At 36.8% G+C, this 27530-nt stretch overlaps 4 protein-coding genes across 12 annotated transcripts; 2 read left to right on the top strand and 2 right to left on the bottom strand.

The window, feature by feature from the left end:
* Positions 1 to 530: 530 nt before the first annotated feature.
* LOC113694789 (uncharacterized) lies at positions 531 to 3855 on the bottom strand. 5 transcript variants are annotated; one of them, XM_027213659.2, is made up of 7 exons: positions 3618 to 3854; positions 3432 to 3493; positions 3006 to 3158; positions 1581 to 1726; positions 1368 to 1439; positions 1095 to 1196; positions 531 to 1006 (listed from the first exon to the last, which is right to left on the bottom strand). In XM_027213659.2, the coding sequence occupies exons 1-7, from the start codon at positions 3618 to 3620 to the stop codon at positions 843 to 845; spliced, it is 702 nt and encodes a 233-aa protein (XP_027069460.1). In that variant the 5' UTR covers positions 3621 to 3854; the 3' UTR covers positions 531 to 842. The 5 variants fall into 5 exon arrangements, with proteins under 5 accessions (XP_027069460.1, XP_027069459.1, XP_071910330.1 ...); XM_027213658.2 differs by having other exon boundaries at positions 3006 to 3139; positions 3618 to 3853; XM_072054229.1 differs by lacking the exon at positions 1095 to 1196 and having other exon boundaries at positions 3618 to 3855.
* A 1849-nt stretch (positions 3856 to 5704) lies between these two features.
* On the top strand, positions 5705 to 9399 carry LOC113694490 (GDSL esterase/lipase WDL1-like). Its single transcript, XM_027213306.2, has 6 exons — positions 5705 to 6465; positions 7260 to 7337; positions 7443 to 7583; positions 7855 to 7931; positions 8015 to 8164; positions 9018 to 9399. Exons 1-6 carry the CDS (start codon positions 6355 to 6357, stop codon positions 9226 to 9228), a joined length of 768 nt encoding a protein of 255 aa, XP_027069107.1. The 5' UTR covers positions 5705 to 6354; the 3' UTR covers positions 9229 to 9399.
* Positions 9400 to 9993: 594 nt separating this feature from the next.
* Positions 9994 to 17508, bottom strand: LOC113696065 (LIMR family protein At5g01460). Its single transcript, XM_027215389.2, has 14 exons — positions 16628 to 17508; positions 16405 to 16490; positions 15786 to 15901; positions 15147 to 15257; positions 14683 to 14781; positions 14452 to 14574; positions 13408 to 13470; positions 13255 to 13319; positions 11439 to 11548; positions 11233 to 11347; positions 11048 to 11113; positions 10786 to 10896; positions 10634 to 10700; positions 9994 to 10545 (listed from the first exon to the last, which is right to left on the bottom strand). The coding sequence occupies exons 1-14, from the start codon at positions 16975 to 16977 to the stop codon at positions 10498 to 10500; spliced, it is 1530 nt and encodes a 509-aa protein (XP_027071190.1). The 5' UTR covers positions 16978 to 17508; the 3' UTR covers positions 9994 to 10497.
* A 2568-nt stretch (positions 17509 to 20076) lies between these two features.
* LOC113697524 (E3 ubiquitin-protein ligase APD2-like) lies at positions 20077 to 25252 on the top strand. 5 transcript variants are annotated; one of them, XR_003449889.2, is made up of 12 exons: positions 20088 to 20310; positions 20402 to 20721; positions 21193 to 21299; positions 21379 to 21504; positions 21586 to 21682; positions 22149 to 22223; positions 22304 to 22386; positions 22822 to 22968; positions 23419 to 23491; positions 23574 to 23925; positions 24565 to 24758; positions 24917 to 25252. XR_003449889.2 is itself a non-coding variant. In XM_027217184.2 (11 exons), exons 2-11 carry the CDS (start codon positions 20403 to 20405, stop codon positions 24638 to 24640), a joined length of 1455 nt encoding a protein of 484 aa, XP_027072985.2. In that variant the 5' UTR covers positions 20087 to 20310; position 20402; the 3' UTR covers positions 24641 to 24915. The 5 variants fall into 5 exon arrangements, 2 of the variants coding, with proteins under 2 accessions (XP_071910328.1, XP_027072985.2); XM_027217184.2 differs by lacking the exon at positions 24917 to 25252 and having other exon boundaries at positions 20087 to 20310; positions 24565 to 24915; XR_011816636.1 differs by lacking the exon at positions 20088 to 20310 and having other exon boundaries at positions 20336 to 20721.
* Positions 25253 to 27530: the final 2278 nt, after the last annotated feature.

Genomic DNA, 27530 nt, shown 5'->3' with positions numbered 1-27530 from the left:
TCCAAGGGGGATTAGTATAATTTTTCAAACCTCAAAGGATGTCAATGAAAGTGTTAGAAACCTCAGGGGAGGTTTCTGAAATTATCTCATATTCTTAACTATGGTTATGAAGTCTTGAGTGGCTTATGATTCACACAAATCAATCAATTTTCAATGGGAAAACCGAAAACAGGATGGTCCAATAGCATGAGAGTCCAACGTGACCTGTTCCTCAAGATATCAGTAGATGACTATTAGAGTTCACTCTTTTTGGGTTTTTAGTGCTACGGTAAATTCTAAAATATAATTCACCAAACAAAAAATGAAGACATATTCATAATGTGATTCAATGGTATGGTTCAGTAATGGTCATTCGGCATCATTTATCTCAGTTAGGATTTAGGACGAGCATATAAAAGTCACTTTTAGTACCGACTTTTATTTTAAAAAAAAAAAAAAACGGTGATCAACTTTTATTTTCTTTTCGAGTTAACCAAATTTTAATCAACCACTGACAACAGTAGGATACAATTTCATAATATAACATCATATGCCAAGACAATAAAAAATTTCTATATTGCCCCAGACTTGCTTGCAGTTTGCAGCCCAAGAGAGAACATGTAAGCGATTGCCCAGGAGGAGGCCTTGGAGAACTATTGATAATACAAACCCTTCATGAATTCAAAGGAACTATTCAATCTGCCCCGTGCTAAGGTAATAAAACCCAGAGAAATGGTAGGGAAAATCTAAAAGCTTTTGGAAGAAGTACCTAGATGAACAAACCTTGACAAAGAAATCTTCTTTCAAATTTGACGGTGTCTATTTTCCATGAAGAGTAACTTACCTGTGTTTCAGCAATTTCCTCAACAGTTTACTTCTCTAGGTACAATGCAGTACACGCGGGTTCCTAGATGCTGTACTTCAAGACCAGCTTCATCACATCCATTGAAGAAGAGTGACTCGTCCTCCTTCCGAATTCTGCGCCTCCAGCTCATAAAAAATGCAGGTCGGGGGAGCAGGCATGCATCTGAGGTGCAAACCACAGAACATCAACTAGTTTAGGTTAACTGGCGTCTAGGATTTATAATTCAGTAATAACCAGGAATAAATACTACCATTTGATTGACTTTTTTGAGAAACTTCTTCACTAGCTTGTGGCTTGTAGGATTTCAAAAGGAAGGAGAGAGTTTTTATTAAGTTTGGATATTGCTTCACATCTAAAAATCAGCAAACCATCAACTCCATATTAGACCACTAAGAATGCTCCACAAGTAGTCAAATAGCAAGAAGATGAAAGATAAACACAACCCAAAAAATTATAGAGATGATCGAAGAATATCCAAAAAATCAAGTTACTTCGAAAAGTCATTATGGTATTAGGCACTCACACAATAAGATATCACTAGCAATTACCAGGTTCCAGTCTGGATTGGTTATGGGGAAAATTTCACCCCATGAATCTGAAAAGACAAGTAGATAATTGGTTCTGAAATCCAGTAAAATGATTTGTCAATTGCGAGTACAACAGATTGAGGGCTTATAGAAATTTCCCCGAAAAATGGCTTCATTGCAATAGTAACAAGTGATAAAGAAGGACTAACGCTTTATGTGAGGAAGTACAGGAATAATCCCATTGAATCTGCAATTATGAGCTATGTTGTCCTCAATATCAGGATCATCATAATCTGACGTTGTAATATCGAGGTTAAATGATTTATGCAAGAAGATTGCCAAGGCTCCGGTTCCACTGTGATGAAGCAACGAAACAAACATCAGCAACACCTCCAAACTCCCCACAAGTTTGAAAAGGTGGAAACGGAGCTGCCAACAGTAGATGAAAAGTCCAGATCATCATAACAAGGGGAGACAAGCCCTAGGCTTCTCTAGATAGCAATTGCATCAGGCAATAAACCTAGGTGGATAGAAGCTGCAAATCTACAGATTATGTGTTACATTAATTTGCTGATTATCCTGCGTCTTTTACATCAGCACGATGAGGAGACATTTTTTAACAATTTTGTCCACCAAATTTTCATTTTTCCCCCTAAAGATAAGAGTCTGGGAGTATTCGCAAGCCAACTTGGAGAGAGTTCAACTCTGCGATTCTTCAACAAACTAAGATCTTGTTTGATAACCCAATTTGACACTTAAATTTAATAGATTCAGATTTTAATATGTTAGACGCGTTTGACAACCAAAATTGAACATCTGAATTAATTAAGTGGCACTGAATTTTCTAGACAAAACTTATTCTCAAAAATAAGTGATAAGCTATTAACTTATCATTGAATGTGATGTATACTCAAATCTATTTAATTTAATACTTAACAATTCAATACCTTAATGAATTTAGACTTCAGATTTTACTTTTATCAAACGCACCCTAAGTAAAAATTGTTATAATTCATGTGATTGACTTAGTTGATAATTTATTCTAACATCTAGCTCCTCTAGCATGCTTTAATCTATCACAAGTACTTATTTCACTAAAGCAAGATCCACATTCTCTCAAATTATTCAAGTTTTGCTACAAATTTAAATTAAGTTGAATTTACTCTCTGAAGCATCTTCTTCAGTATATCATTTGCATCCAAATTAATTAGTTAGGGCGGATTTAAGGAGTATGTAAACTTTAGAAATGGTATTGGTCTCTATTGACAAAATGTAGTAAAATTTCTACTAAGATCCTTATGTAAATTACAAGTCTACAATTTCGCAACTCATTAAAAAAAAATTCTGTAAACGTAAGGTTAGTCCCTACATGTACATCCATACTATATCTTGCCCCAGCACAGGCTAAATCATTTAACATCTATAGCTGACCTGATCCTCTAATCTTTTTCAATTGGATGATATTTGCTTATCATCAATACGTGCAGTGGGAATGCTGATTATCAATATATGCAGGATAGTTTATCAATATATGCAGTGGGAATGCAGCTTTTCAGGTTCCTAATCATAAACTTCCATAGGGCTAAAAGATGCAGTGCAGTTGTTTAAACACAAGAACCACAAACAAGGTATACCTTCCCAGCTCAATTACACGCCGTCCTGCCATCCATGATCTGTTCTGAACTAACCATTCTGCAAATGCAAACGTTCCAGGCCACAACAAATTAGCATTCAGCTGGTGAAACGAAAACTCCCGAATGATCAATTCCTGCAGAACCCCCGCCCCCCTCCCCCCCGAAAAAGGAAAGGTCCAAAGGTAAGACTAGTGTACGGCTGCAACAAATAGCCACTGTAGCTCACATCATTCTAGGAAGTTGCTCTACCCAATAATAACTACAAGCCCAAAACAATAAGGTCAGAGAGTAGCGCCTCTATAAATCCAACTAATATTTAGTCGTTATTTGTTCTTTTCCTGCTAATTGTTGGGTAGAGTATTTTACAAACAATAAATGTTACTTAAAAGAAAAAGAAAATAACACTAGTTAGATTGAAATGCTGACCATTCCAGGGAATTGGTGCTTTCTCTCCACGAAATTTTGATGGGATTCTTTAGTTTCCTCATCTGACAAATAATAACAGAATTTTAATTAACACGCAAAATAACGAGAAGAAAACACAGAAGGGCAAGTGGGCATGAGATACATCGAAAGAAATAGAGAATAATATGAGATAGAAAAGGAGATGACCATTGGAATCGCCGTCGGGATCAGCGAAAAGAGAAGCCGGAGAAAATAAAGCAATATCCATTTCTTTTCCAGGCTACTGCGACTAGTTTTGTGAGAACTGCGACAAGCGGGCTGAAGAAGATGCCAATACTACTACAGAGCGGCGCCGACGATGACCTACTGCTCTTGGCTATTTCTCGTTAGTTTTCACCAAAGGGAAGCGCTAAATACTGAGTGCAAAAAACTGGAACAAGTTTTTTCCCCTTTTTTATTTTATATCCTATCGACTAACTAAAATTAAAAAAAAAAAAAAAAAAAAAAAAGGAACAAGTTTTTCCTTCGTTTAAGCACTTTTTACTGTGGCATGGGGTAAGTATGGAACTGCATCTTATTCCATGTTATTAAAAAATGCTTTACTTAATAAAACTTTTAATTAAAATATGTATTAAATATTTAAGTACCTTTAAGTATACGATTTGGATGCATAAAACATGTGTTATGTATAAAAACGCATATTAAATATTTAAGCACTTTTATGTTTTATATTCAAGCACTTTTCAAATCTCGCTTTTTTAATGACAAAAATATGAATTGATTCTCATCTAATTTTTTTAGAAAAAATAAATAAATATTGTTCGAATCAGATCTAACTTTATTAGGAACTAAAATGAATAGAAATTGAGTGAACTAGAGGTGATAAAATGAATACTTAAATCGTCGTAATTCTAACTAAATTGATCGTGGATCAAATTGATCCAATCTAATAGTAAATGGTTATACATGGACCAGACATAAATGGATAATTTAGTAAATGGTTTTTTTTTTCTTAATTCTTCTTAGTAATTCTTTTCCTTCGTTTCTTCTCCTCTTTCATTCTCGAGGCAAATGAAACACCATCGCCGCCGCGTAACTGTGTTACGCCTGTACTCAGCCACCAAAAAAAGACGGTCGAAATTCATGGTGCCAGTCTTGTCTCAATGTTTTGGAGCCGATTTCCATCTTAAAACTTTAAAGAAGCTCACCAGAAAGTTTCAATTTGAGACCAACTTGAGCATTCTCCTCAACCGACCACCAATTGTTAACCAAAAGAAAAGGAACAAAATATTCTACTACTGCCCTTCTATTAACACTTGAAGAACATTAAATCCTCAATCTCAACACAAAACTAGAATAGAAAAATTGCTTGAATTAGAGAGGCGAATAAGTGCATATCCGTGGCCAGAACATGCGAACACCTGAAACGCATAAAGGTACGACGATGGGGAATAAACAGCTTATGCAAGAACAGTGAGGATGATAATCTGTAGTTTGTCTTTTATGTGGTTTAACTTGAACAACCATTGGTGTCCGTATAAATATTTTTTGGTAGATCCAAAACCATTTATAAATGGATTTAGATAAGAATTGTTACTTTAACTTTAATCTTTTTACCCTTAAAAAATGATTATGGTGGGTCAAGGCATTTCCCTTTTTACCCTTAAAAATGATGATATTTCTCTTCTTTTTTTTTTTGTTAAAAGGTCAAAGCATTTTCAATATTATATTTTGACCCCTAAGTTGTAAAAAATTATTAATGTATCTCAAATACTTCATACTTTATAAATGTTGTCCTAAATAATATAAATTGCTACTTGATCGTTCTAATTTTTTTTGTATTTTCTTGTTAAATATATTTGAAATATCAAATATATCTGAATATACCTTTATTAATATTAACATGCTTTTAGGTATCTCACATAAAATATTTTAATTTTTATTTATGACGTCATCCGATTCAACTCGATCGAATCCATTGATTCGTGATTCCTGAGCTCGACCGAGTCAATACCCGATCCGAGTCTAAAAACATAGGATAGCAATCGCGCCATTGATCCCCAACGGGCTGGTTCTTGTTATTTGTTTACATAAAAAAGCCACTTATGGTCTTAGAATCGTTCATGTAATAAGTGCATTGTGCGTAGTTTGGAAACATCTCAACGTATTACCAAAAAGGGTGATGACGATAACAACCAAAACGGACAGGTAAATGAAAGGGTAGAATATGAGGTTTACATATTAGTTATTAAAGGTTGAGCTGGGAAGCCAATGATCAATTAGTGATAGATCTTTAGCATTCTACGGGGACTAGCAGGATCGCCTTCAAAGTTCAATCTTCTGTCAAAATCCCTCAACCATTCTTTTTCTTAAACCAAAAGAATCTATTTGTAGTAAAACAGAAAAGGGCATATGGATTTAGCGGCATTTGGAATTTTTTTTAAATAATTTTTAAGCACAGTTTTCAATCACATGCATTTCACCTTTCAAACCACCAATCATTAATCACTACCAAAAAAAAAAAGACCCGATCTCGTGCTGTCGTAGAACAGTAGAAGCAGTAATAGGCCGAGGAGGTAAAGGTGTAAACAACAGATGGGGCCGGGTTGGTTGATACGGAAGGCAGTGAAGACCAGAAAACCTTAGCTTAGGAATTGCAGGAGAAATGGAGCAGCAATTCGAAAGTTCAAGATGCTATTGTATTGATGGAAGAGATCAGAGAGATGTACAATTGAAAGAATTTTCTTGTTACAATCCAGAATGAATTCACTCTCCTTACTGCTTCTGTTTTAAGCTACCATTAAGTCGGTTTAGCTCCTTTAACTAACTAACTAATTGACAGCTCATACAACTTAACCAACTCACAATTGCTTAACCAGCTCCGGTAACTACCGTAACCAGAAATTGTATATATCATTGGTCTTTGCCGGTCGGAATTTGGAAAATGGTAGGACCTGAACGCCCCCAGTTCGTTCTGTTTGGCTCATCCATCGTACAGTTTGCTTACAGCCAAGACGGTTTTGGTGCAATCCTCACTGACATCTATGCTCGCAAGGTACATCCCTCTTCTTCTCCGTCTGTCCCCCGTTTTGGAGCAATTGTTTTGTTTTCCTTCCTGGTGGGCGCCTCTAATCGTGCAAGATTTCTTGATTTTTGTTTTTCCTGGTCTTTAGTAATTTGACGGGTTAACGTTTTGCTTTCGCGATTTCAATTCCAAGTCAAGGTCAGGCCAAATCTGCACGACGATACCCCTGTTAGAAACTTAGAAACATATTTCTGTTGTTTTCTTCTACCCTGTAAACGGTAAACATAAATTATCATTTTTGAGGATTTAGCTTTCTTGTTAGCATATCTGTACGAGCGTCATTTCAACGCCGATTTGGTCGCTACTTTCCAGTTTCCACCCTAAGACGATGACTTTTTAGTGCTGGGTGCCGCGTGCCTTCCTCCCTTGGACATGTATGCACTTGCAGTTTACGAATATTTCCGCCTAGTAATACCATTGGTCTTAGTTTTCCGCGTTAGTTATCATCAGATTAGGCCCCCTTATCTGTTTGACTGAATAATTACAGGTATAAAGAGTGAGAGATATTGAGACAAAAATTATTTGCTTGAGTAAAAGCCTAAAAGGGACCTTGTACAATGATACCCCTTTGACTAATTTCCCCAGGAACTAGGAATTTGCACATAATTTCATTCCACTTTCAGCTAGGTAGCTACAGAGAGAGCCTAGCAAATATTTGTGTACCATGGTTGTTGACTAACGTTGTTCATGATGCTATAGCTGAGTTATCTCCTTGCCAATTTCTTTTGACCTACATTTTCTCTCTGTGTAAACTGGTGGGGCAGGCTGATATATTATTGAGAGGATATGCTGGTTGGAACTCACGGGGTGCTCTTCAAGTCCTGGAACAAGTTTTCCCCAAGGTACATTCTCTTTAGTATTTCATCAGAATCCAATGTTCCTCGTCAACATATTCAAGAACTATTTCACCTTTCAGTAAACTTATCCTTGAAGTTGTTTTCCTGTAGCATGCAGCCGTGCAGCCTTCTCTAGTTATAGTTTATTTTGGCGGTAATGATTCAATGAGACCTGACCCAAGTGGTCAAGGACCTCATGTTCCTCTTGCAGAATATGTGGAGAATATGAAGAAAATTGCCTTTCATCTTAAGGTGACTTTTTTTGGAGAAAGCTGTTTTAAATACTTATTTTGCATTGGACTGACCTGATACCTGAATTGTCAATCACTGGTAACGTATGTTAATGGCAGCTGTTTGTTCTGCCCTACTACACTCCCTTCCGTGTTTCAGAGCGCTTGCTTTATCTTGTATTTGCATCTAGTTCTGTGAACGTGAACCTCAAGAACAAATCCAATTATTCTGGGCCTCCTTTAACTTTTCAATTATTTTCTGGCTTTCCGACTGACTAATGTTCCTTTGGCAGTCTCTTTCAGACAAGACTCGTGTACTCTTCCTTAGCACCCCTCCTGTGAATGAGGCTCAAATTTGTGAATTTTTTGGGTAAGGAAATGTTAATTTTCAGTGAATTTTAGTGGTTTATGAGGAACATTATCAATTTGAAGTGTTTGAATGGTTTTCCTTAGTCGAACATGTGATCAGCTTTGTCGAACAAATGAATCCTGCCAAATATATTCAGAAGCCTGCATAAAATTGTGTCGAGAGTTGGATATTAAGGTTGTTGATCTCTGGACTGCACTTCAACAGAGGGATAATTGGCTGGATGTCTGTTTTGTGTAAGTATGCGTCTCTGCGTGAATTCTTGGTCCTTCTGTCGTTTTTTCTAATCAAGCTTTTCATGTGGTCAAGCTCCAGATCATGCTTTTTAAATCAGTCCTCAGCCTGATAAAGACTTTGGTTATGTATAGCATTTCTCTCATCAATTCTCTGTTTTTCTATTCAATGCATCATGTTTCGTAAAATTGTGCCGTAAGGATTATGGACCTATCTCTACCACCAAGAAGAGTGAAATTATAATGGTAGTAACTCATGAACACATATGTTAAAACTGAAAAAAGGGTCATGTCCATAAGTTTGATGATAGATGTATTCTCTCCTGATGTCTGCTTCTCCGTTTGAATAGAAAATTGTATGGGAAAGTGAAGTGAAAAAAAAAGTGAGGTAAAAGAAAATGTAAATGAGTTTCCCATACACATTTGGTTACTAAGAAAAATATTGAGAGAATATAGGGAGTTAGTGAGAGTTAGTAGCAGTTATTGCAACTTTTGCTGGTAACCAGCTATTTTACTTCAAAATCCTACAAATTTTACAAGGCACAAAATGCAGTCAAGTGCAAGATAATTTTTAAACATTTTTGCCATCCAAACATGCTTGGGGGAAAAAATAACTGACTTTCCTTCACTTTCCCATGCTTTTTCGTGGTAACAAACATTATCTGAAGATTTACATGCTGATGCAACTGGTTTGGCTGGTAGAAAGTAATAGGATCACCAACAACGAAAGCCAGAGAGAAAAGCATATAGGTATTGCTAGAATTCAGGTGAAAAACTGTGTCAAGGGAGTTTCACTAGAGCTGCTTTTCAAATTGAGATGCTTGTTTTGTTGACTTAATTCCGTTCCTTTCTGCAGGGATGGAATTCATCTGTCGTCTGAAGCAAGCAAGATTGTGGTGAAGGAGATATTGAAGGTTCTCAAAGAGGCTGAATGGGAGCCATGTCTGCACTGGAAGTCATTGCCAACTGAATTTTCTGAGGACTCACCTTATGATGTCATTGGTCCAGGTGGTGACACGAAGAATGTTGCTGACCTCAACCTTCACTGGCAGATCCAGTGGGAGTAAGGATAAAGTAGTCTGTTGGTTCCCTGTTCAACCCTCTGCCATGAAAGCCTTGAGACAGGATTGTTTTGTATCATTTTCTGCCATTTATGTCAACCCTTTGGTTGTATTATATTCTACTTGGAAGTCTCGAATGATCAATTGACTCAACAGAAAACCAATTAACTTTTGCCATCTGGGAATGATCCACCCTATAATCTTCCAATGACAAAATCACTTCTTGCTTGCCATATCTGCCAAAAGAGAACTGGAGCAGATTATCAGATCCTTTTCTGGAGCATCCGCAAACCATGGATGCAGGTAATATCTATTCCTGGATGGTATATAGATTCTATTCCATTCATTTCAAAGGGCAAGCAATATTAATCTCTGAATGGTTATAGATTCTTTATCTATGTCAAAATGTGTTCAATTACTCGACTTTTTAACGTGTAGTTTTCACGGCAAATTTATCGACTATGAACGTCAGAACTTTTACTCCAAACAAATTGCATCCTAAAGTTGTCAGCTCGTCCCAAATCACACGAAACCTTTCCACACTGCCATGAATTCAGACGAACAATTTGTAGTCGCACTTCCCAATTATACTTTTGCCTAACAGTGAAAGCTTGCATTCATCATTTAGAATCCACTAAGAATGAAACGCACTTGTGCTTTAGTCTACTTTCAGTAACATGATGAATATTTTGAGTTTTCTTTGGAGGGAGTTGCCGTGAGGTGCATTGAATTGCTATCGAAGTGATTTGAACTTCATCTCAACATGTAAAATAAATCACAGAACCGTAAAATTTCAATTCAATCGAAAATCTAAAGTCGCAGAATCAAACTATCCAAATTAAAAGCATCCGACCTCGTTTGCAGGCTTTACAACATATAATGTTTAATCCATCAAAGCATCTGTTACTTGAGGTCGAAGAGGAAACGAAAAAGACGTGACAATCTGATTAGTGTTGACTACAAATGATTCGTTCTCGTTGACCATATGATACATCATGTATAACTGTAAGCAGCCCCCCACCCGCAACAAACTACACAAGCTAGTGTGTAACTTAATCAAACCAACAATATACATACAAAAAGTGAAAAACCAGTCAAGCAGCAGTATCGCTACAGCAACCAAATTCGACCATGGATGATGCCCGTCTGCTCAGGAAGAAGAGATGAAACAAAACGACACGTGCATATCCGAATATCAAACTGCTCTTACAATGTCCAAACTCAAGCTCCAAAAGGTCCATTGTTGGAAGCATGCACTTTGAGGAAATGAATAATTTAAGACGACAGCTGGAACCTGCCACTGGGCCTCTTTCTTCTCCAACCCTGGCCAGGTACAAAAGCATGCAGAATTACGTTCAAGGTGCAGCCTTCAAAAGCCAAGAATGTAGGAGAGAAAAGGAAGGGCACTTACAAAAGCTAAGTAGTACACAAAGGTCAGCCCAGCTAGAACAATGAATGCAATTTGAAAAACGTTGTACCTGCACAAGTATAGACGTGATTAACAGCTTCGGAAATATATAAAATATAATTAATTGCAAGAATAGAAAGGCAGCTGGAACCAACTTGTATAGATATTTAATTCCCCGAAGTGATTGCAATGTGTGACCAAATATTTCTTGAGCTGCAGTAGCTTGAGCATAGTATGCAAATGCAGTCGCACAGAACTGAATTACACTGCAATAATGACGACCAAAGTAGTTACAACCAAATTCCGAATCAGACATTAGAAGCTGCAGGTGCCACTCCTCATTATTCTATCATTACCTATTCTTACTGATCTCCATGAGCACATGGCATTGAAGCATAAAAAGAGAACAGTGCAAACCTGATAGAGCAAAGGAGGATGAGGCCAACATTGAAAAGAAACGAGTTCATGAGTGTAGCTCCCCACCTGTAGAGATTTGGAGCAACCATCATGAGCTGCAGGAAACCAGCTCTGGAGGAAAGGGGTAGGGGAGCAATGGATAAAATTGCTGGGAAAAAAAGATTTGAGATGCCAAAAGTCGTTACTTCATAGGATGAATTGTAATAAAAACTAATCTCAGGCCAAGCATCATGGCACCAGCAATCACTGCAAGTAGTAGATAGAAGCAGAAGAATGCAAATGCTGCCGTACCCAAAAGACCTAAGTAGTAGCAGAATTGGATATCATGTCAGTTAAGAACTAATCAATCAGATGGCAATGTACAAAAATATGTAGAAGTCTAAAAAAGTACCCCAAACGTCATCCAATTTGATGAAAACTTCATTCAGGAATGCAGAAAGCGGAGGGCTAACCAACAAATATATAATGATATGTGCAACCCAAGCAACTGAAACAATCAACCTGTCAGAAGAGAGCAAAAAATTACAGGTCACAAAAAATAGTCCATCCACCTGATAAAATGGCGTATCTACAGGAGAAAGTATTATAGTATAGAAACCCCATATCAGTGAACAATGCCAGAGCAACAGGTCATGAAGAAGGTGAACCTCATAGAAATTGAAAGCCTGAAAGCCACCCAAAACTTGTTCCTTCCATCATAATGCTGTAACAATCAAATTTACCTTTTCTTCAGGTTTGGGAGGAAATCTAAAGGGCAAGGCAATTCAAGCAGATTAGGTACGGAGCTTGGGCAGGACTGGGGAATACACAATGACAACCGTGTAAGCAAAACAGTGTTCCCATGACTTTCCATGTACAATATACCATGACTTTACTATTGGGAGGCTATCATGTTTATATTGCATAGCCTAAAATGTAAAACCATGCCAACACCCAAAATGCGACACTAAAGACTGTAGAGCTGTTAATCGAGCCGAGTATTTGGCTGCCGAGCTCGACTCGAGCTTAATTCGAGCCGAGCTCGACTCGAGCTCGTTAGGCAAACGAGCTTTAAAATGTGTTCAAACTCGACTCGTCAAATGTACATGTGGCTCGAGCTCAAGCTCGACTCGTTTGTTATAAAAGCTCGAGCTCGAGCTCGTGCAAATTAACCTCAATAAAAATCTATAATTTTCAATTTTTATACTTTTGACTTCTAAAATGACAAATATGCCCTTTATTAACGAGCTCTAACGAGCTACTCGGATATCAAAACTCGGCTCGTTTACTAAACGAGCACATTTCTAGCTCGAGCTCGGTTCGTTTACCGCAACTAACGAGCCGAGCTCGAGCCTTATCAAGCCGAGCTCTAACGAGCTTTCGAGCTACTCGTGAAGTTTAACAGCTCTACTAAAGACCATACAAGAGAGGACAAAGGCCAAAAAATAAACAAGGGATGACCAATTTCGTTAAGCACTTCAGGCTAAGGGAAAATATTAAATTATGAAAATACTTCAGCTTTACATGTATGGTACAAATAATTTCATCTACTAGTATCATTATAGTACATGTCTGTAATTACATGTGATTTATACAATGATGAGAAAATCTAATACAGTGCCCAAGGATATGACATATTACAGCACATGAATATCTCAAAGCAACAAAGTTAGGGCACCAAAGAGTGCAAGTTTGTACACCAACCAAAAAGGGCACAAGGATATGATATATAGCATAAGACTTCCCCAACAAGGATAGGAACAAAATATCAATCAATTTAATGTGCTCACAGTTAATGCCAATAAGTCTTACTCTCAATAGCAGGCTATCCATCTTCTTACCTTCTGCTTCCTTTAAAAAAAGCTTAATTAAGGAGATTTTGCTTCAGGGCAGCCTAAATGTAAAACTTCTACACTCAATTAGTCCTAAGCTCTGTTCCCTAAGATGTTTGACAATGCAGATAACTCTCATTAAAAGGCCCAACAATGTCCAGGTTATAGCTAAAATGTGTTACTTAGAAAACAAAGTCAAAAAGGGCAAATGAGTCTTCCTTTGGGCAAAAGTAGCTTTTTAAGATACTAATAAAGGGTAAAGCTTATTCGGGAATAACTGTCATGTAACTATTTTATGCAGTAAAGCTGCATAAAGCCTGAAGGCACAACAACATAGCATAAAGTAAAATCACACTTCAGTAGAACAACTTGAAAAAACAAAAAAATAAGGCATACCCTAAGATTCCCAACACAAATTTGGCCAAGTAGCCAAGAACGGTCATGGCCCAAGCAGCCTCAGCCTAAAAAAGATTGAACATGAATTAAATGTGTGAGAGAGAGAGAATAAACTCAACACACTTCTATTAGTTACAAAGAACGGTTGATCACCTTTTCACCTTGAGGGTACATCTCCTCTAAAGCCTTGACATCATCTTCCAGAAGTAGTAATTCCTGGAGAATTAAGTATGTAAAACGAATATCCTTAATGATAATACAAAGACAAATATTCAAGCGCACATCAACATCATAATATAATAAGTATGGGAAGAGGAAAATGCAGAGAAGAGATCAAATAAATATCATGTCCCCATTGACACCAGCCATCAAACACAAAAGCATACTTACATAAAATAAAAGTGAAAAAACCATGTACCCAAACTTCAGATAAAAAGGCTTACCAAATGATTAGCTCCATAGTTGGAGTTACCATTTAGGTAATGCACGTATATTTACAAAAACTCTGGAATATTACTATCCAAGAAGTACGAGATTCCAAGGAGGATTCAGTGGTGAAAGCAATGATAACCACTGTGGACACAAATGTAACATCTTCTTATCATGCCAACTGTGGTTAATGCATTATGAAAACCACTCGATATTTTTAAAACAAGGGTTGAACATGTAAAAAGTCATGTAAACATATTTTCTCATTCTATCTCTCAACTAGATTTACATGTTGATTTGAAAAATCTCCTCCCCCTGCCGTATAAATCTAAACATTTCTAACTGAAATGCCGCTGAAGCCGTAGTGTGTTGCCTTAGGTGATTCTAAATTTATTTCATAAAGGTGAATAAGAACCAAAATATTCCTAGACATAACCTACTGTTTTCAGATAAGTCATAATATCAACGAGTCGACTTGTTCATGCTAGTTCTTTTGCATTATACAAACACAGAGAATAAGCCACAACACATATGAATACGATAAAATTCAAAAAGGAAGATATTTGCGCACACGCACCATAGAGGGAAAAAAAAAGCTTTTTAAAGAACACAAGATTTTTGTTGTCCTGGCAGGTTAAATACAATATCCACCTAAACAATAATTGCGAAAGTAAGAAAAACAAAATAAAAACAGCTAGTGACAACTGCAACTATTTTCTGCCAAGAAGACGAGATGGGTTTCAGATGAAGTACAGAGACAGTGCATACCTTTTCTACAGCCTTGACATTTTTACGCCATTTCCTTCCCTTGCTGCCACTCCTTTCTTCCTGATGAAGTGCGTCAGCCGCCTTCTTCATTTCTCTTGCTTTCTTACCTAGTTCAGTTGCTTCCTAAGTGACATTAATCACCATCACAAAACAATTAATTCATTACTTTTCTTTAGAACCAAACTTTCTCACTTCAGCAACACTAAACATTTTGTGAAAAGCACCAAGTACCTTGATATACTGTGAGCGAGTGATAACTGCCTTTGGACGTCTAATAAAGGAGAATATCAGTCCCAGTGGGAGACAGGCTATTCCAACCCCTCCAAAAATCTGAAGAGCAGCATGAGACATTAGGGCACAAAAAATAACTAGAATACTCATCTCAATCCAACTGTTACATCTTCTTTCTTTGCAGACAATGTTCAACCAGTAAACTAGTTAATTGCTTATGACCATAAATGAGTATTTAAATATTACAAAAGAAAAAAACAACAAGAGTCAATAGGTTGTTAACATAGCACCATGACAATTTAAAAGGATGACTCCACATAAAACAAAGTAGGAGCAACTCCAAACACCACCCCCCCCCCCCAAAAAAAAAACCCAATAAAAAGGAAAGTCAAATCCCAAAAATTTCATTCAGCGCACTGAGTCACAAAGAAATCATGGTATTAAACATTTCGAGAGACAAGTACCGTAAAAAGTACAGATCCGACTATTGTTGCCAAAGCAACAACATATTCTGGGAAGGTAGCGCGCATGCTCCATGTGGTCTCAGATGAAGGACTTGCAGAATATGCAGAACACTGAAATTGAGATAATCTAATATTAGGAACTGAATGGAATGAGTGATATCAAAAATGAAATAAGGCCTGCATAGTTTTGACGTTGAGATTAGGAGATTGATTATCATAAAGTACCAGCCCCGTCCACTCTAAGTGGACCAGATGAAGCCACAACAGCATATTCATGTTCTAAATAATTTGTGAGAGGCAGGCCACAAAAAAATTATATAATCTAAATACACATTTTGAACAATAATATGTATAAACCAGAAACAAGTCAGCCTAGTCTTTATCAATTATTAACGTAAATTTTGAAAGATGGTTCAACACAAACACTGATTGGTGAACACCTTTAAAAAATGTATTAAATAGTAAAAGCTGTTACTGTGGCTCCATCTACACTGCTTATGTTAATCATTTGTCATGCTCTCCAAACTTAGGAGCCCAAGATTTCTCACAAAGTTCAATCAGCCATTGTACATTAACACCTATTTCACAATTATAATAAGCAAAACCAATAAAAATTAAAAAATAAATATGTTGGCTCACCTGGCGTGCACCATTTCCTATACATGGTTGACCACTAGAGAAATCCCATGAACTTGGAAATGAAGCTGTGCCCGAGGAGAGGTGTCTGACCGTGAAATCCACCTTTCCAACCAGTCCTAGTAGTGAAAAGGACGCATATAAAGTAGAGGGATAAGAAACACAAAACAGCTCAATTAAAAAAAACAATTTTTCTTAAAGTAAATTGAGAAGCAATCTTGGTTAATTTCCAGAAGCGATGTCAAAGAGAACTCTGCTTCCTAGTCCAAAAGAGCTAGAGCGGATAAAGGATTATTTAGGTCAAAATAAGCAAATACAGAGTGGACAATATACAGCAACATAAGCTCTGTAGTGCTCCAAACCGAACAATGCTATTTTGGGCAAGGGTTTATCATTAAATATGGGGAAAAAGCGGCTGATTTCTCAAAATTTAGTTCAATCAGTTCACCTAGAAATTATGTGCCCATTACATTGTCTTTGAGGACAACATTCTACGCTATCTTGCAAATTATATCCTTTCTTGTGAGTTCAATATATATACAATAGATCACAGTAAAAAAGCATTTTAATCTTTGATGGAAAAAAAGCTATTTAGAAGAAAAAAAAATCCACCACAACTAACCATATAAAATGCCAAGCACCAGGGCACAAACGATCGCAGTAGTTATCACCCACAATAATGCACTTTTAATCCTCTTGCCCACACTCCTGCACCAACAAAAATGATTAAAATCTCCTTATAGAATGCACCATTGCATAGCATTCGTGCTATTAAAAAATAGTATCAAAAGAAGAAACAAAGTAAAAAAGGAAAAAGAAACGGAAACCTTAGGCGATGTACTTACTTATCCTGGTCGCCTTCATAATAAAACATAGCGAAAGGAATAACGAAGAAAACCAAAATCGCATCAGCAATGTAGACTGCAAGCCAGAGATCCTTCATCGGTAGCGTGAGATTACACGCGCCATTATAAATAGCGTGGCGACATGCCTGCCGGTTAGCCACATCGGCAGGCAGCATGAGAATGGAGATGGCAGCAATGGAGAGGCCCAAAACGACAACAAATTTCGGGAAATAAGCCTGGTTGACGTCATCGGGATGCTGATAATTAATTAGCAGGTAAATGTTGAAGATGAACACCAAAACACAGACAACTATTGCCACAATCACCAGCGCCAAATTGAAATCTCCCATTCTTGCTGGTTGAGAGAGTCCTCTCTCTCTCTCCAATTCTTTTAATTGAATCAATACGATGCTGATTGATTCAAATTGAAACGGTAGGGTTTTTCTATATAAATTTCAGGGAACGCAAGTGGATCTGGTTCTTGATGAGATTTTTCTGTCTCTTTTTCCTTCTGTCTTTCTGTTCAAGAGAAAGAAGAAAAGGGGAAGGGCTTGGAAGAGAGGGGCCGGGTGGGAGGGGGGTGTTGGGGGAATGGTAGTGGTCCGGTGCCGGTTTGATTTGAGGAAATGGGGGTGAGTGGGTTCGACGAGGGAGTGAAATTACCAATTTGGACGCTAAGAATACGGTTATCAACTATCAAGAGGAATATCTGGTCAATCACGCGGTAGTCCTGGAGGTTGTAATGGGTAATAGGCTTTGTAACGGAGACAGCTTTTCGAGCAGCCTGGCCAACTGAGGCTTTTTGGTTCTCAACGAGTAGTATTTTATATGCTTGTAGGATTGCTCGTTGGCTCCGCTCGGGCGGTGAATCACCACCGGTCTAGTGTAGAGGGAGACTGACTGACTGAGGAGGTTAAAGGGCTTTTACTCTACATTGGGAGGGGACCGAAGGAGATCGAAGGAAACCCGATGAATTACTCAACATTAGGGGAAAGAAAATCTAAAGAGATCAAGGGAAATCCAATGAATCATCCCAATTCCACTGATAAAACATTTTAAAGAAAGTCTAGATATTAAAATGCAGACCAAGAGATCTGATCTCTCAACCCTTGTCTTTCATCACTTACTACTAATAGTGATTTCTCCAATTTAAACATGTTTGTAGTGCATACTCGTTTGGTTTGGTTCAATAGTGATTCATTTTCCATTGATTTTCCCCGGTCTAGTTGGGCCCTTTCTTACGTAGCTTCCACAAGTTTTTCTTGACCTAGTTGGGTTTTCCTTTAGATAGGTTGACGTAGTGTAAAAAAAATACTGATTGACAAATAAAAAAACTCATATCTTTTTTTTTTAAATCATATTCAATCATGTTCTTAATTCCTATTATTGGTTTGATTATTTAGTGCTATTTGGACAAAGCATGTCACTATTTATTTTCCACTCTAGTAAGTTGTTGAGTTAGTTGTATTTTCTCAAATAAAAATTTTATCTTTTTCCATGTGAAAAAAATTGTGTTTGCTTATATTTCTCGGTGGATTTTATTATTTATCTATTTTTATAACAATAAATTACAATCATTTCTTGCTCCTTATTTATAGTAAATTTCAAAAATCTATTAATTACATATTTTATATGCATTTTTATAATTGACGCCTTGATGTATTTTTTGTCAATTTTTTTCCTAGTTTAATTATCTATAATCACATTCTCTATCCTTATTATTGGATTGGTAATTTTTTACCATTACTAAAATTTGGAAAAACTTTTATTTTTTCCTATTATTCTATACTTTTCTTATTTATAGAAATTTATTAATTCGCTACTTTGTATATGGTTACATTGATTATTTGTTACTATTACTAAAATACAGACAAACTTTTATTTTTTTAATCATTCTATACTTCTTCATGTGTAGTAAAATTCAATTTATTAATTCCCTACTTTATATATGTTTACAATGATTATTTCTTTCTTGATTTTTTTTATCAATCAACGAACAATTTTTCTTTTATTAATTTTCTTTAATTACGCTCACTCTATCTATATTATTATACTTGATTATTTATTTGTAATTCTAAAGGTTTGAAAATTTGTATTATTTAATGAATATATATTACACAATTTTAGCATATTACTCGTACAAGTCCATTTAGATTAACAAAAATTAAATCATCCTAAAATTGTGTAACAAATACACCACACCGTGAGTCAAGTAACGTTGACTCTCGAGTTGCTAATGATTCGAGTAAACCTTAACAAAAGAAATTCAAAATTACTTCCTTACAATCATACACTTATCCAAACTTCCCTTCAAAACAAGCAGCGCTAAAATCTAGAACCTTAAAGATCACTATCACTTTGACAAGGAAGTTTGCACCATAAGTTATTGTGATTTCTTGACCATTTGGATATCTAATGGAATTGTTCCTTTTTTTTTTTTACTAATTAATTTCTTCATTTTCTATCATTATTTGCAGCACTTCTTACAATTAGCTTTACTCCAAGACCCAAAATAGAAATTATTTCATCTGCCACAATCCATCTTCTTCCACCATCTATTTTCTTTTCATCTGCATGTACACATGAAACAAAACAGATAGACTAATAAAACTAAATCTACTATATATTGGGGATACTCACAAATTATTGTTGGGTGAGTACTAGTCTTATTTTCTTTTTATATGGATTGTTACTTCAAATCTCTTCTCTTGACTTTTTTTTTTGGGATAAATATAAGTCATGAAGCGTAGCTTGTTTCTTTATATTAAGTGGCTTTTGTAATCAAGTGTTTGGAGATTGAAACTTTTGGTTAGGGAAACCATCGACTTACAAACTATCTTATTGCTTTTACAGTGGAGTAGGAAGACGATGGTGGTAGCATTAATGGTGGAGAACAAGTTGGAATCTATAATGGAAGGAAGAAAGGGATATGGAGGCTTAGAGACTATCATTCTTGTTTCTTTTACCATTTTTTCCTAAAGGCGATTTTTGTTTAATTTTTTATTTCTATTTCCTTTTCAATTTATTTAGTCTCTCTTTATTCCTGCCTTTTCCCTTCATATTATACTACATACGCGTATGTTTTGGGAAATTAATATTATGGTGTTTATAAATTTCTTAATTTATTGATTTTTTCCCCTTGGCTTTTTTTTTTTTTTTACAACAAAATGCTATATTATTTTGTTTAGTTTTTATTTTCAAATGTACAGAAGGCATCATTGTCATCTTATTAGATTAGATTAGATTTGTTGGTTGGGTGTTGACAAGATTAATGGTAGGGGGTAAATGTAATCTGGTCAAACTATGAGATTTGTTCCGTAATTTGGACAAACCTCAGGGGTGGAAAATGTAATTATTATTATTATTATTTATTTTTTTGGGCGTCCCCCAATTCTTACCAGTAGAAGGGAAGAGCAGATAGGAGGGCGGCCATTGGCCAACCTGTATAATTGGCGCCAAATATGTTGAACCTGATCCATTCTAATTGATCATACAATTCTGTCGGTCAACAATCGCGGTCTACCTAACCGTCGCTATATTCGGTTCATAACTAACAGTCGAGCTAAGCAGCTCTGGAGCTGACTGCTTGGTGAACTAAAGACCGAAAACGCCCACCCCGAGAAAAAATCAGTTACTCGTCTTTCTTTACATGGACTATTCCAAACCCAATGCCCAGTTTTTCGGTAAGTTTAAAATCGTAATTGGGGTTCCATATCTTCAAGCTTCAAATTTTAATTTCTCCGTATATTTATGCATATTTATAACTTTTTTCAGAATGGAAAACAATAATCAATCTCCGCCGACTACTTCGGCTGCTTCGAGCTCGCCGTCAACGGACTCAACCAGAAACGGAGAAGATTTTGGTGTTTCATCAACGTCGTCGACGAATTCGCAGGTGCAAGAGGAGGAGACAGCCGCTGCCGAAGAGGAAGCGGAGGGTAACGGACTAAGATATCCGGAGCTGATACAGCAGAGGACGAGCTTGTCCTATAACGCATATTCAATGGTAACGGAGAACGCACATGATGTTGTGGGACGGATGAGAGGCGACTCGTTGTCTTGCTTTGTCGTTATCCTCGCCTACTGGTTCTTCGGTATAAATTTCCTTCAACCTTTTGGGTTCAATTGTTTTGAATACCATTTGTGTTTTTGCTTTTTATTATTTGACATTCCGCCTTAGATTCATTTCCACTTTTGAAGGTTAGTTTATACTTTATATTAGTAATTGTAGTTTTGGGAAATGCTCTCTTGCAAAAAACTTTCCACTGAAGTTGCTGGTAATGATGCGCGTACGAATGGTTTACCATGAAAAGAACGTATTAATAAATTGAATATACGTGTCTGTTCTATCTGTTTTGCACACTTGTAGAAGTCCGTCTTGAATCTAAACAATAAACAGCACATGCAGCAATTATATTCTGTTGTCTACCTAAATGTCAACTACTGTTCCTTTTTAGTAATTTTTTTAGCTTTGGGAAGTTGTTGGAAAAACGTTACAGAAACCAACTTTTTTCTCCTTTCCTGTCCAGGAAAGTCTTCTTGATTTTGATTATGTTCTTTTCCAGTATCTATGACTATGATAATGGGAGTATATGGTCCTGCAAGTTTATTGCTCGGACCGTACTCTTCGATCCTGATAAAGCCTAATTCCTTTTTCGTGGAGTATGTAAAGGTACTTTCTTTTGCTTACTGTTCACTCTTCTCTAAAAATCCTTGTAGTGCCCCGCTTTAACCTAAATTGAGTTTATTAGATAGCGGAAATTCACGAGGCAGCTAATGGAGTTATGCTATATGGATTCCACAAAGACCCACCACTGGATGTTGTAACCTCCTGGTCTGAGACTCATAAAACCACTCTCTTCTCCCGCAATCACAAGGCAAGTTTGTTAGCTTTAATTTGCTGCCTGTTTTCATCTTTGTTAGTTCTGGTAGATTCAGTCAATTTCTTGGTGCAACAGGAATGGATATATTTCTTAAATGAAGGATCTCAAGTAAATGTTTCATACGATGTTAACTCTCCAAGCTCCTCTTCTTTAGTCTTTGTAATTGCCCAAGGTAAGTCTGTACTTCTCAAGAGAAGCTCTTTTGTAGGGTTTTTTCTCTTGTAATGCTCACTATTGACAGTTGTGTGTTTCTACAATTTTTTTAGTGGACTCTGAGATCAAATCTTGTGCTTTATGCTTGATCTAAAGTTGGATGTTAATCATGTTTGTGTTGATCCTTGACTTAGGCTTGTTGATCAAAACTTCTATCATCCTTATTTCTAATTGAGGGGGGGAATGCATCAACCATCTCAATGCTTGATGTTTCATTATTTTTTTCATTATTATGTTTGAATTGAATAGATATAGAGTGCTCAAATGTTAGTATTCACACAGTGCCACAAGCTTTTTTGTCAAATAGAATGCAAGTTCTATGATAATTAATCTGGTATTGCATGCAGTCTAACTATTTGCATTTAGTAACCTCAGTAAGCTTGTGGCTGCTGTAGATGTTTCTTGTGAAAGTTGAGCCAATGCAGGTAGTGAAGGTCTTAATCAGTGGCTTGAGGACCCATCATACCCGAATTCCACCTTATTATGGCAAATTATACGAGGTGAGGCAAAGCTGAGAAGCTTGTGTACATGGGTTTCAGTACTTAGTCTGTTATGGTGATAACCAACTTTTTATTTGTAGGCAGTGGCCTGATCCAGCAGGATATATTAACATCCTCTAATTACTATGTTGCAATTGGTAACTTGAATGCTGAAGCAGTGGAGGTAAGTCTAATGTTAGATTCTTATCTGTGTTGACATCGCTAATGAAGTGGCTTTGGACAATTTATAATTAGAAGTGAGTAGCCTGTGGAGGTGTGGCATGATAATTTGGAAGAGTGTGGTCTTTAGTTGGTCCTTCCAGGGAAAACAAAGCCATCTTAGTTTGCCTCTTTAATTGTTGTCTTCTTCTCTGAGGAACATAGAGAACAACCACTCACAGGAAATTGTGAAGCCCCAAATATTATATCACAAATTAGCTGGCATTAGTAAGAATCATAATCAGAAGTGCATCTACACCTGCTCGTTTCTTCTATCTCTTTCAGCCCTGGCCCATTGTTCTGGTTACCAATGTTCTATGTGCTTCAGTCCAGTTTATCATAGCTTTCTAGGTGTCTCGCGTTTTGTAATTCCTGCTTATGCTTGACTTTTCATGAACAGGTGCAGTTGAATATGAGATTAAAGACTTATCTATATAATACAACTGGGGCTTACTACCAGTGTGGTCTTACTGAAAGTGGATGTAGTTTTAAACTCTCGTTTACTGGTGGACATAATGCTCTTCTAACCTCTCCTGCTCCAACACCCGTAAGTATGTTACCTGTTTAGATGTCCCAGTACATACAAAACAATCATTTTCCATATTGCTGTATATATTCTGGTTTGATTGTTTTTCACTTCTAATGACAGCTTCTTCTTACACAGATTTTCACGTATAACAAGTATTTAGCAGCCACTACCTTGTAAAGAACCAAAATTTTTGTGTGAAACTCCAGTTTTAATACTCAATGAATCAAGACTGCCGGACAATTTAAGATACTTTATCCTCTAAATCTCCTTATACCATGCATCGAGTGTTATGTGCTCGAGTCACTGAGATGTTTGTTGGCTTAATATCAACAAGCGCAAATAGGCACCATGTTTTCTTATTGAAAGATCATACCATGTGCAATCTTGTGCAAGGCCAGCAAGTCTCCTATGGTATTCCTATCAGCTTCCAAATTAAGTGACATACAGGTTATTTTTCTTTTTCTTTAGGGTAGAGGAAATAACGAGTCCCATGTGAATCTCTCCTATGGGCCCAGATGGGTGACATATGTTGTGGGCATAGGTACCTTCTCCTTCCATTTCTTAAAGAGAGAACAGAATGACAATTGGCTTTCCCTGAAGTTCCTAATGCTGTAGCCATACAGGTGGAATGACAATTCTCATGTTAGTGGCCTTCCACTTCTTCATCCATCTCCGGTGCACAAATCAAGATGGAAGTAGAATTCGATCTGGAGAAACAGGATCTGCGAGGACCCCTCTGCTTGAAAACAAAGATGATGATATCTCGTGCTGGGGTTCCTCGTATGATTCTGTCTCACAAGATGATGTGGATGCTGAAGAGGGGCAGGCAGCGGGTTCACTTGAGGGTACATCAGCAAAAGATGGTGAATACAATAATAATATCCGACGTCTATGTGCAATATGCTTTGATGCTCCTAGGGACTGTTTCTTCCTTCCATGTGGGCATTGTGTGGCTTGTTTCGCATGTGGCACGAGGTCACTACTCTTCTATCTTCACTTCAGCATTAAATTTACTATTGGAGTTCTTTTTCCAAAATGTTTGAGCATAAAATGTCAGTGATACAGGTCAACGAATTTGTCTACCAAGTTGTAAACAGTTATCCTCTTTCTGTCCCCCAATATATAAAATGTAACTGGATAAGTAGATCTACTGAATTGGTCCAAGTAAATAAATGATTAAATACTTCTGGGTCTGGAAGTCATTCTAGGCATCTGATGAGAGGCTACATATGGGAATCCAAAACAAAGATTTGGGATTTCGTTTCCCTTTTTGGTTTATCAATTTTTTTTAAGCATGAAAATGGATGAGTTTAAGAAGCAGGGAATGAGAAGGAGGAATTGAACCTAGGGCCTCCCAATTTTGAAAGTCTCAACCTTAGCCACTAGACCAAGGGCGCCTAAGAAAATGAAAAGGAAATATTTGCTTTTTTTCTGTGGCTTGTTACCAAATCTTTTACAAAATGGACTGATATTTTCCTGATTCAAATTAGAATAATTGGCTGTGATAAATTTTGTGGTTTGCATCATTTGTTCACTGCTGCTCTTGTACTTGAGGAGGCAACAAGTGCAAGTTCAGACATCTCTTATAATCTCGAACTGCTTCCAAACATGCAGGATAGCAGAGGCTGCCGGTGCTTGTCCTATCTGTCGTAGAAATATGAAGAAAGTCAGGAAGATATTCACAGTTTGAGCAGCTAAGCAATCATGTCACATTTACGCTGCCTTCTGCACATATCACGATGTTGAACCAAATGCTATGTTCACCAAGAATTTGATAATTAACAGACTAGAAAATTTTGGATGACAAGGTAATTTTCTTATTCTGACGTGTGTCAACCATTTATAATTGTATTTCCATGAACCATTGGTGGTACGGATGCTCTAAAGAATTATTTACAGTCATTTTAGCCTACAAATATTAATGTTTGTGAATATGTATGTGAAGACAGTTTTTATTCTTCTTCAGTTTCCAATGACGCACGAGAGTGCTGGCCTCTTGACATACTCTTTGAACATGTTATAGTGGAGCTTGCTACAGCTTCACAGTCGTGTTCTTTCCCCTGCCTACACTGATTGAAATACACAGTCGAGAGTACTTTACGAGAACTACAGCTTCTTATACATTAAATTCCCGATTTAGAGCTTGCAAAGGGGAGAAAATTCTCTTGTGTCTTGTTAAACTTCTGTGATGCCTGGTCAAGTCTCAATTCTTCTATTACTATTTGTCAAAAACTTTATTTGCATGATTCATCAATGCATTTTTCAATCTCATATATATCAAAAAAGGGTGAATTTCTCAGAATATTGTTAAAATTAAAAAGCGTCATAAAATTGGTGCTGTCCGATGGAGGGCTCTTAATTAGGGGTTGCCGCAACTCCGATGTGCGGCTTCAAGTAAAAATAATTTTAATTTTAATTTATTTTGGGTTGCTTCAGTTTCTCTTTTTTTTAAAAAAAATTCCTTCAAACTATCGCCGCTCATTTGATTAGCGGCAAAGGCTCATGAGCGGCAGCTTTTTTTATATTTAAATTTTTTTTTGCATCGCCGCTCATGCAAAATCTTGTGGTATATATTTCATAGATGGAACAATTCCTATTCCTGTAAGGAAATGAGTTGTTCCAAATAATTGTTCCACAATGCAATCAGAGAAGGGGGAAATCTGGTGTACATATATATTCAAGACGGTTGAAGACGTGGTGCTTTTTCCATTCTGATTTATCATTTATGTTGTATCCTATTTGCCACCGGTCCATTTGGAGCATTAAAGGCTAAGGGGCCGATTTCCTTGCATGGGCCACCCTGTTACCAGGCTGTCCACAATGTGGGCATAGCAAGTTAGCAATGCCTGGTCCGGTGATCATCCACCTTTCAAAATGAGAACCTAACAAACTATTTCAGCAGCAGCCTATGGGTTGAGATTATTCGTTTTAGATGGTGAAAAGGGCAAAAAAAAAAAGAAAAAAAAAGAGGTCGCCCTAATCATTTCCATTAAGCTTTTAGGAACACTTATCAGTAGTGCTGCTTTAATTAAGCAGTACAACGTCATTGCGAGTCTTTAATTGGCGATTCAGCTGGTTCAACAACGACAGCCATCAAAAGGAGTGACGACAGATATTGTATCAATTACATCGACTCCTCCATGCTGGACAAAAATTCAAAACTGAAGGAGGACCTGTCTTGATATCGTTGAAAATAGGGCTGCCTCGAATCACATGTTTGGCCGCTCAAAGGTCGCGTCATGTTCCCATCGGTTTTGGTCCAGACTTTTTTTTTATTATTATTTCTGCAACGACAAACACCTATTCTACTCGTATACTAATCAAGACTATGAGAGAGGGGAGAGGCAAAAGGAAACGGAAATAGGTTTATTTGCGAAATTTCTTACATTCGTAAGAAACGGAAAAAGGAAAAAAACATTGCAGGGAGTTTCTGAGGTTGGTGGGGGTCTTTATCTCTTAGTAAAAGCCAGTCTTACAGGTTTTCCTGTGGGGTTTCTATCCCATATCGTTCCTTGGGGATTGGGTAGATAAGTTCTCAGGAGAACCTTAAAAGTTGATAGCTTTTGAGGTCAACCTCTGGAAATAAGTTTATTTGCGAAATTCCTTACATTCGTAAGAAACGGAAAAAGAGAGGGGAGAGGCAAAAGAAGCTTGTATGAGGGTTAAAAATAAACAACTAGGCCAAACAAGTACAGTGATGCAACTCTCTGAATTTTTTAAAAATAAGGAAGCATGCATCCTTGTGATGCACCTAGCTATCGGTTTTCGTCCCAACAACTCGAGAGCGATAAAGAATTGATAGCTGACGAGACAACAAAGCAAGGCAAAGCCTTTCAAGTTGGAACGTTCAACTGGAAATTGCTAGAGGGAGACTGCACTAGAAATAGTCATTGTCTCGTCCGAGTGACCAATGAGTGCGCTTGGATACTAGATTATTTGACATAATTTTTTTTAAAAAAATTGTAATATTTTTTAATATGATATATGTGAAATAAAAAGTGAGTAATTAAATAAATTTGTAGAAATAATCCACTGTTGTTAACGGTCAATTTTATCCATCAATTCACTTGTAGACAAATTTGAGAGTTCAATCAGGCTTTTCGTAAATTCGAATCCTAATAATTTATGTGCACGTCAATTTAATGCTGATACTAATTTGAAGCCAATCAATTATACTCAAAAACCATAAAATGCGGCGCTGGCTTCCATTTATAAATTAGAATTCCTTGAGAAAGTTGTAGGAAATGCGATGCTAGTTTGGATTTGGTTCCTTTCCAATGAATTCTCTATCTATTTTTCATAGCACATATCTCAATACATTACACGTATTTTCGTTTACTACGAACAGACATGATCATTTTAAATTCGACTAATTCTAACCCTTCAGACATGATTATTTTTTAAATTTTATTAATTATAACCCTTGTTAATAAATGAACGCATATAAGAAATGGAGATAAAATCCACTCGAGAGGAGTCAAGCCTGCGCTAGTCCATGCATCAGGTGATAACTCATAACATTAAGCATCTTTGCTAGCAAGCACGCAGTAACTCATTTTCACAACAACCAATTTGCTGGG

This window comes from Coffea arabica, chromosome 6e, assembly GCF_036785885.1.
Source record: "Coffea arabica cultivar ET-39 chromosome 6e, Coffea Arabica ET-39 HiFi, whole genome shotgun sequence".
Classification (NCBI taxonomy): Eukaryota; Viridiplantae; Streptophyta; class Magnoliopsida; order Gentianales; family Rubiaceae; genus Coffea; species Coffea arabica.
This window is presented reverse-complemented; position numbering and strand designations above follow the sequence as displayed.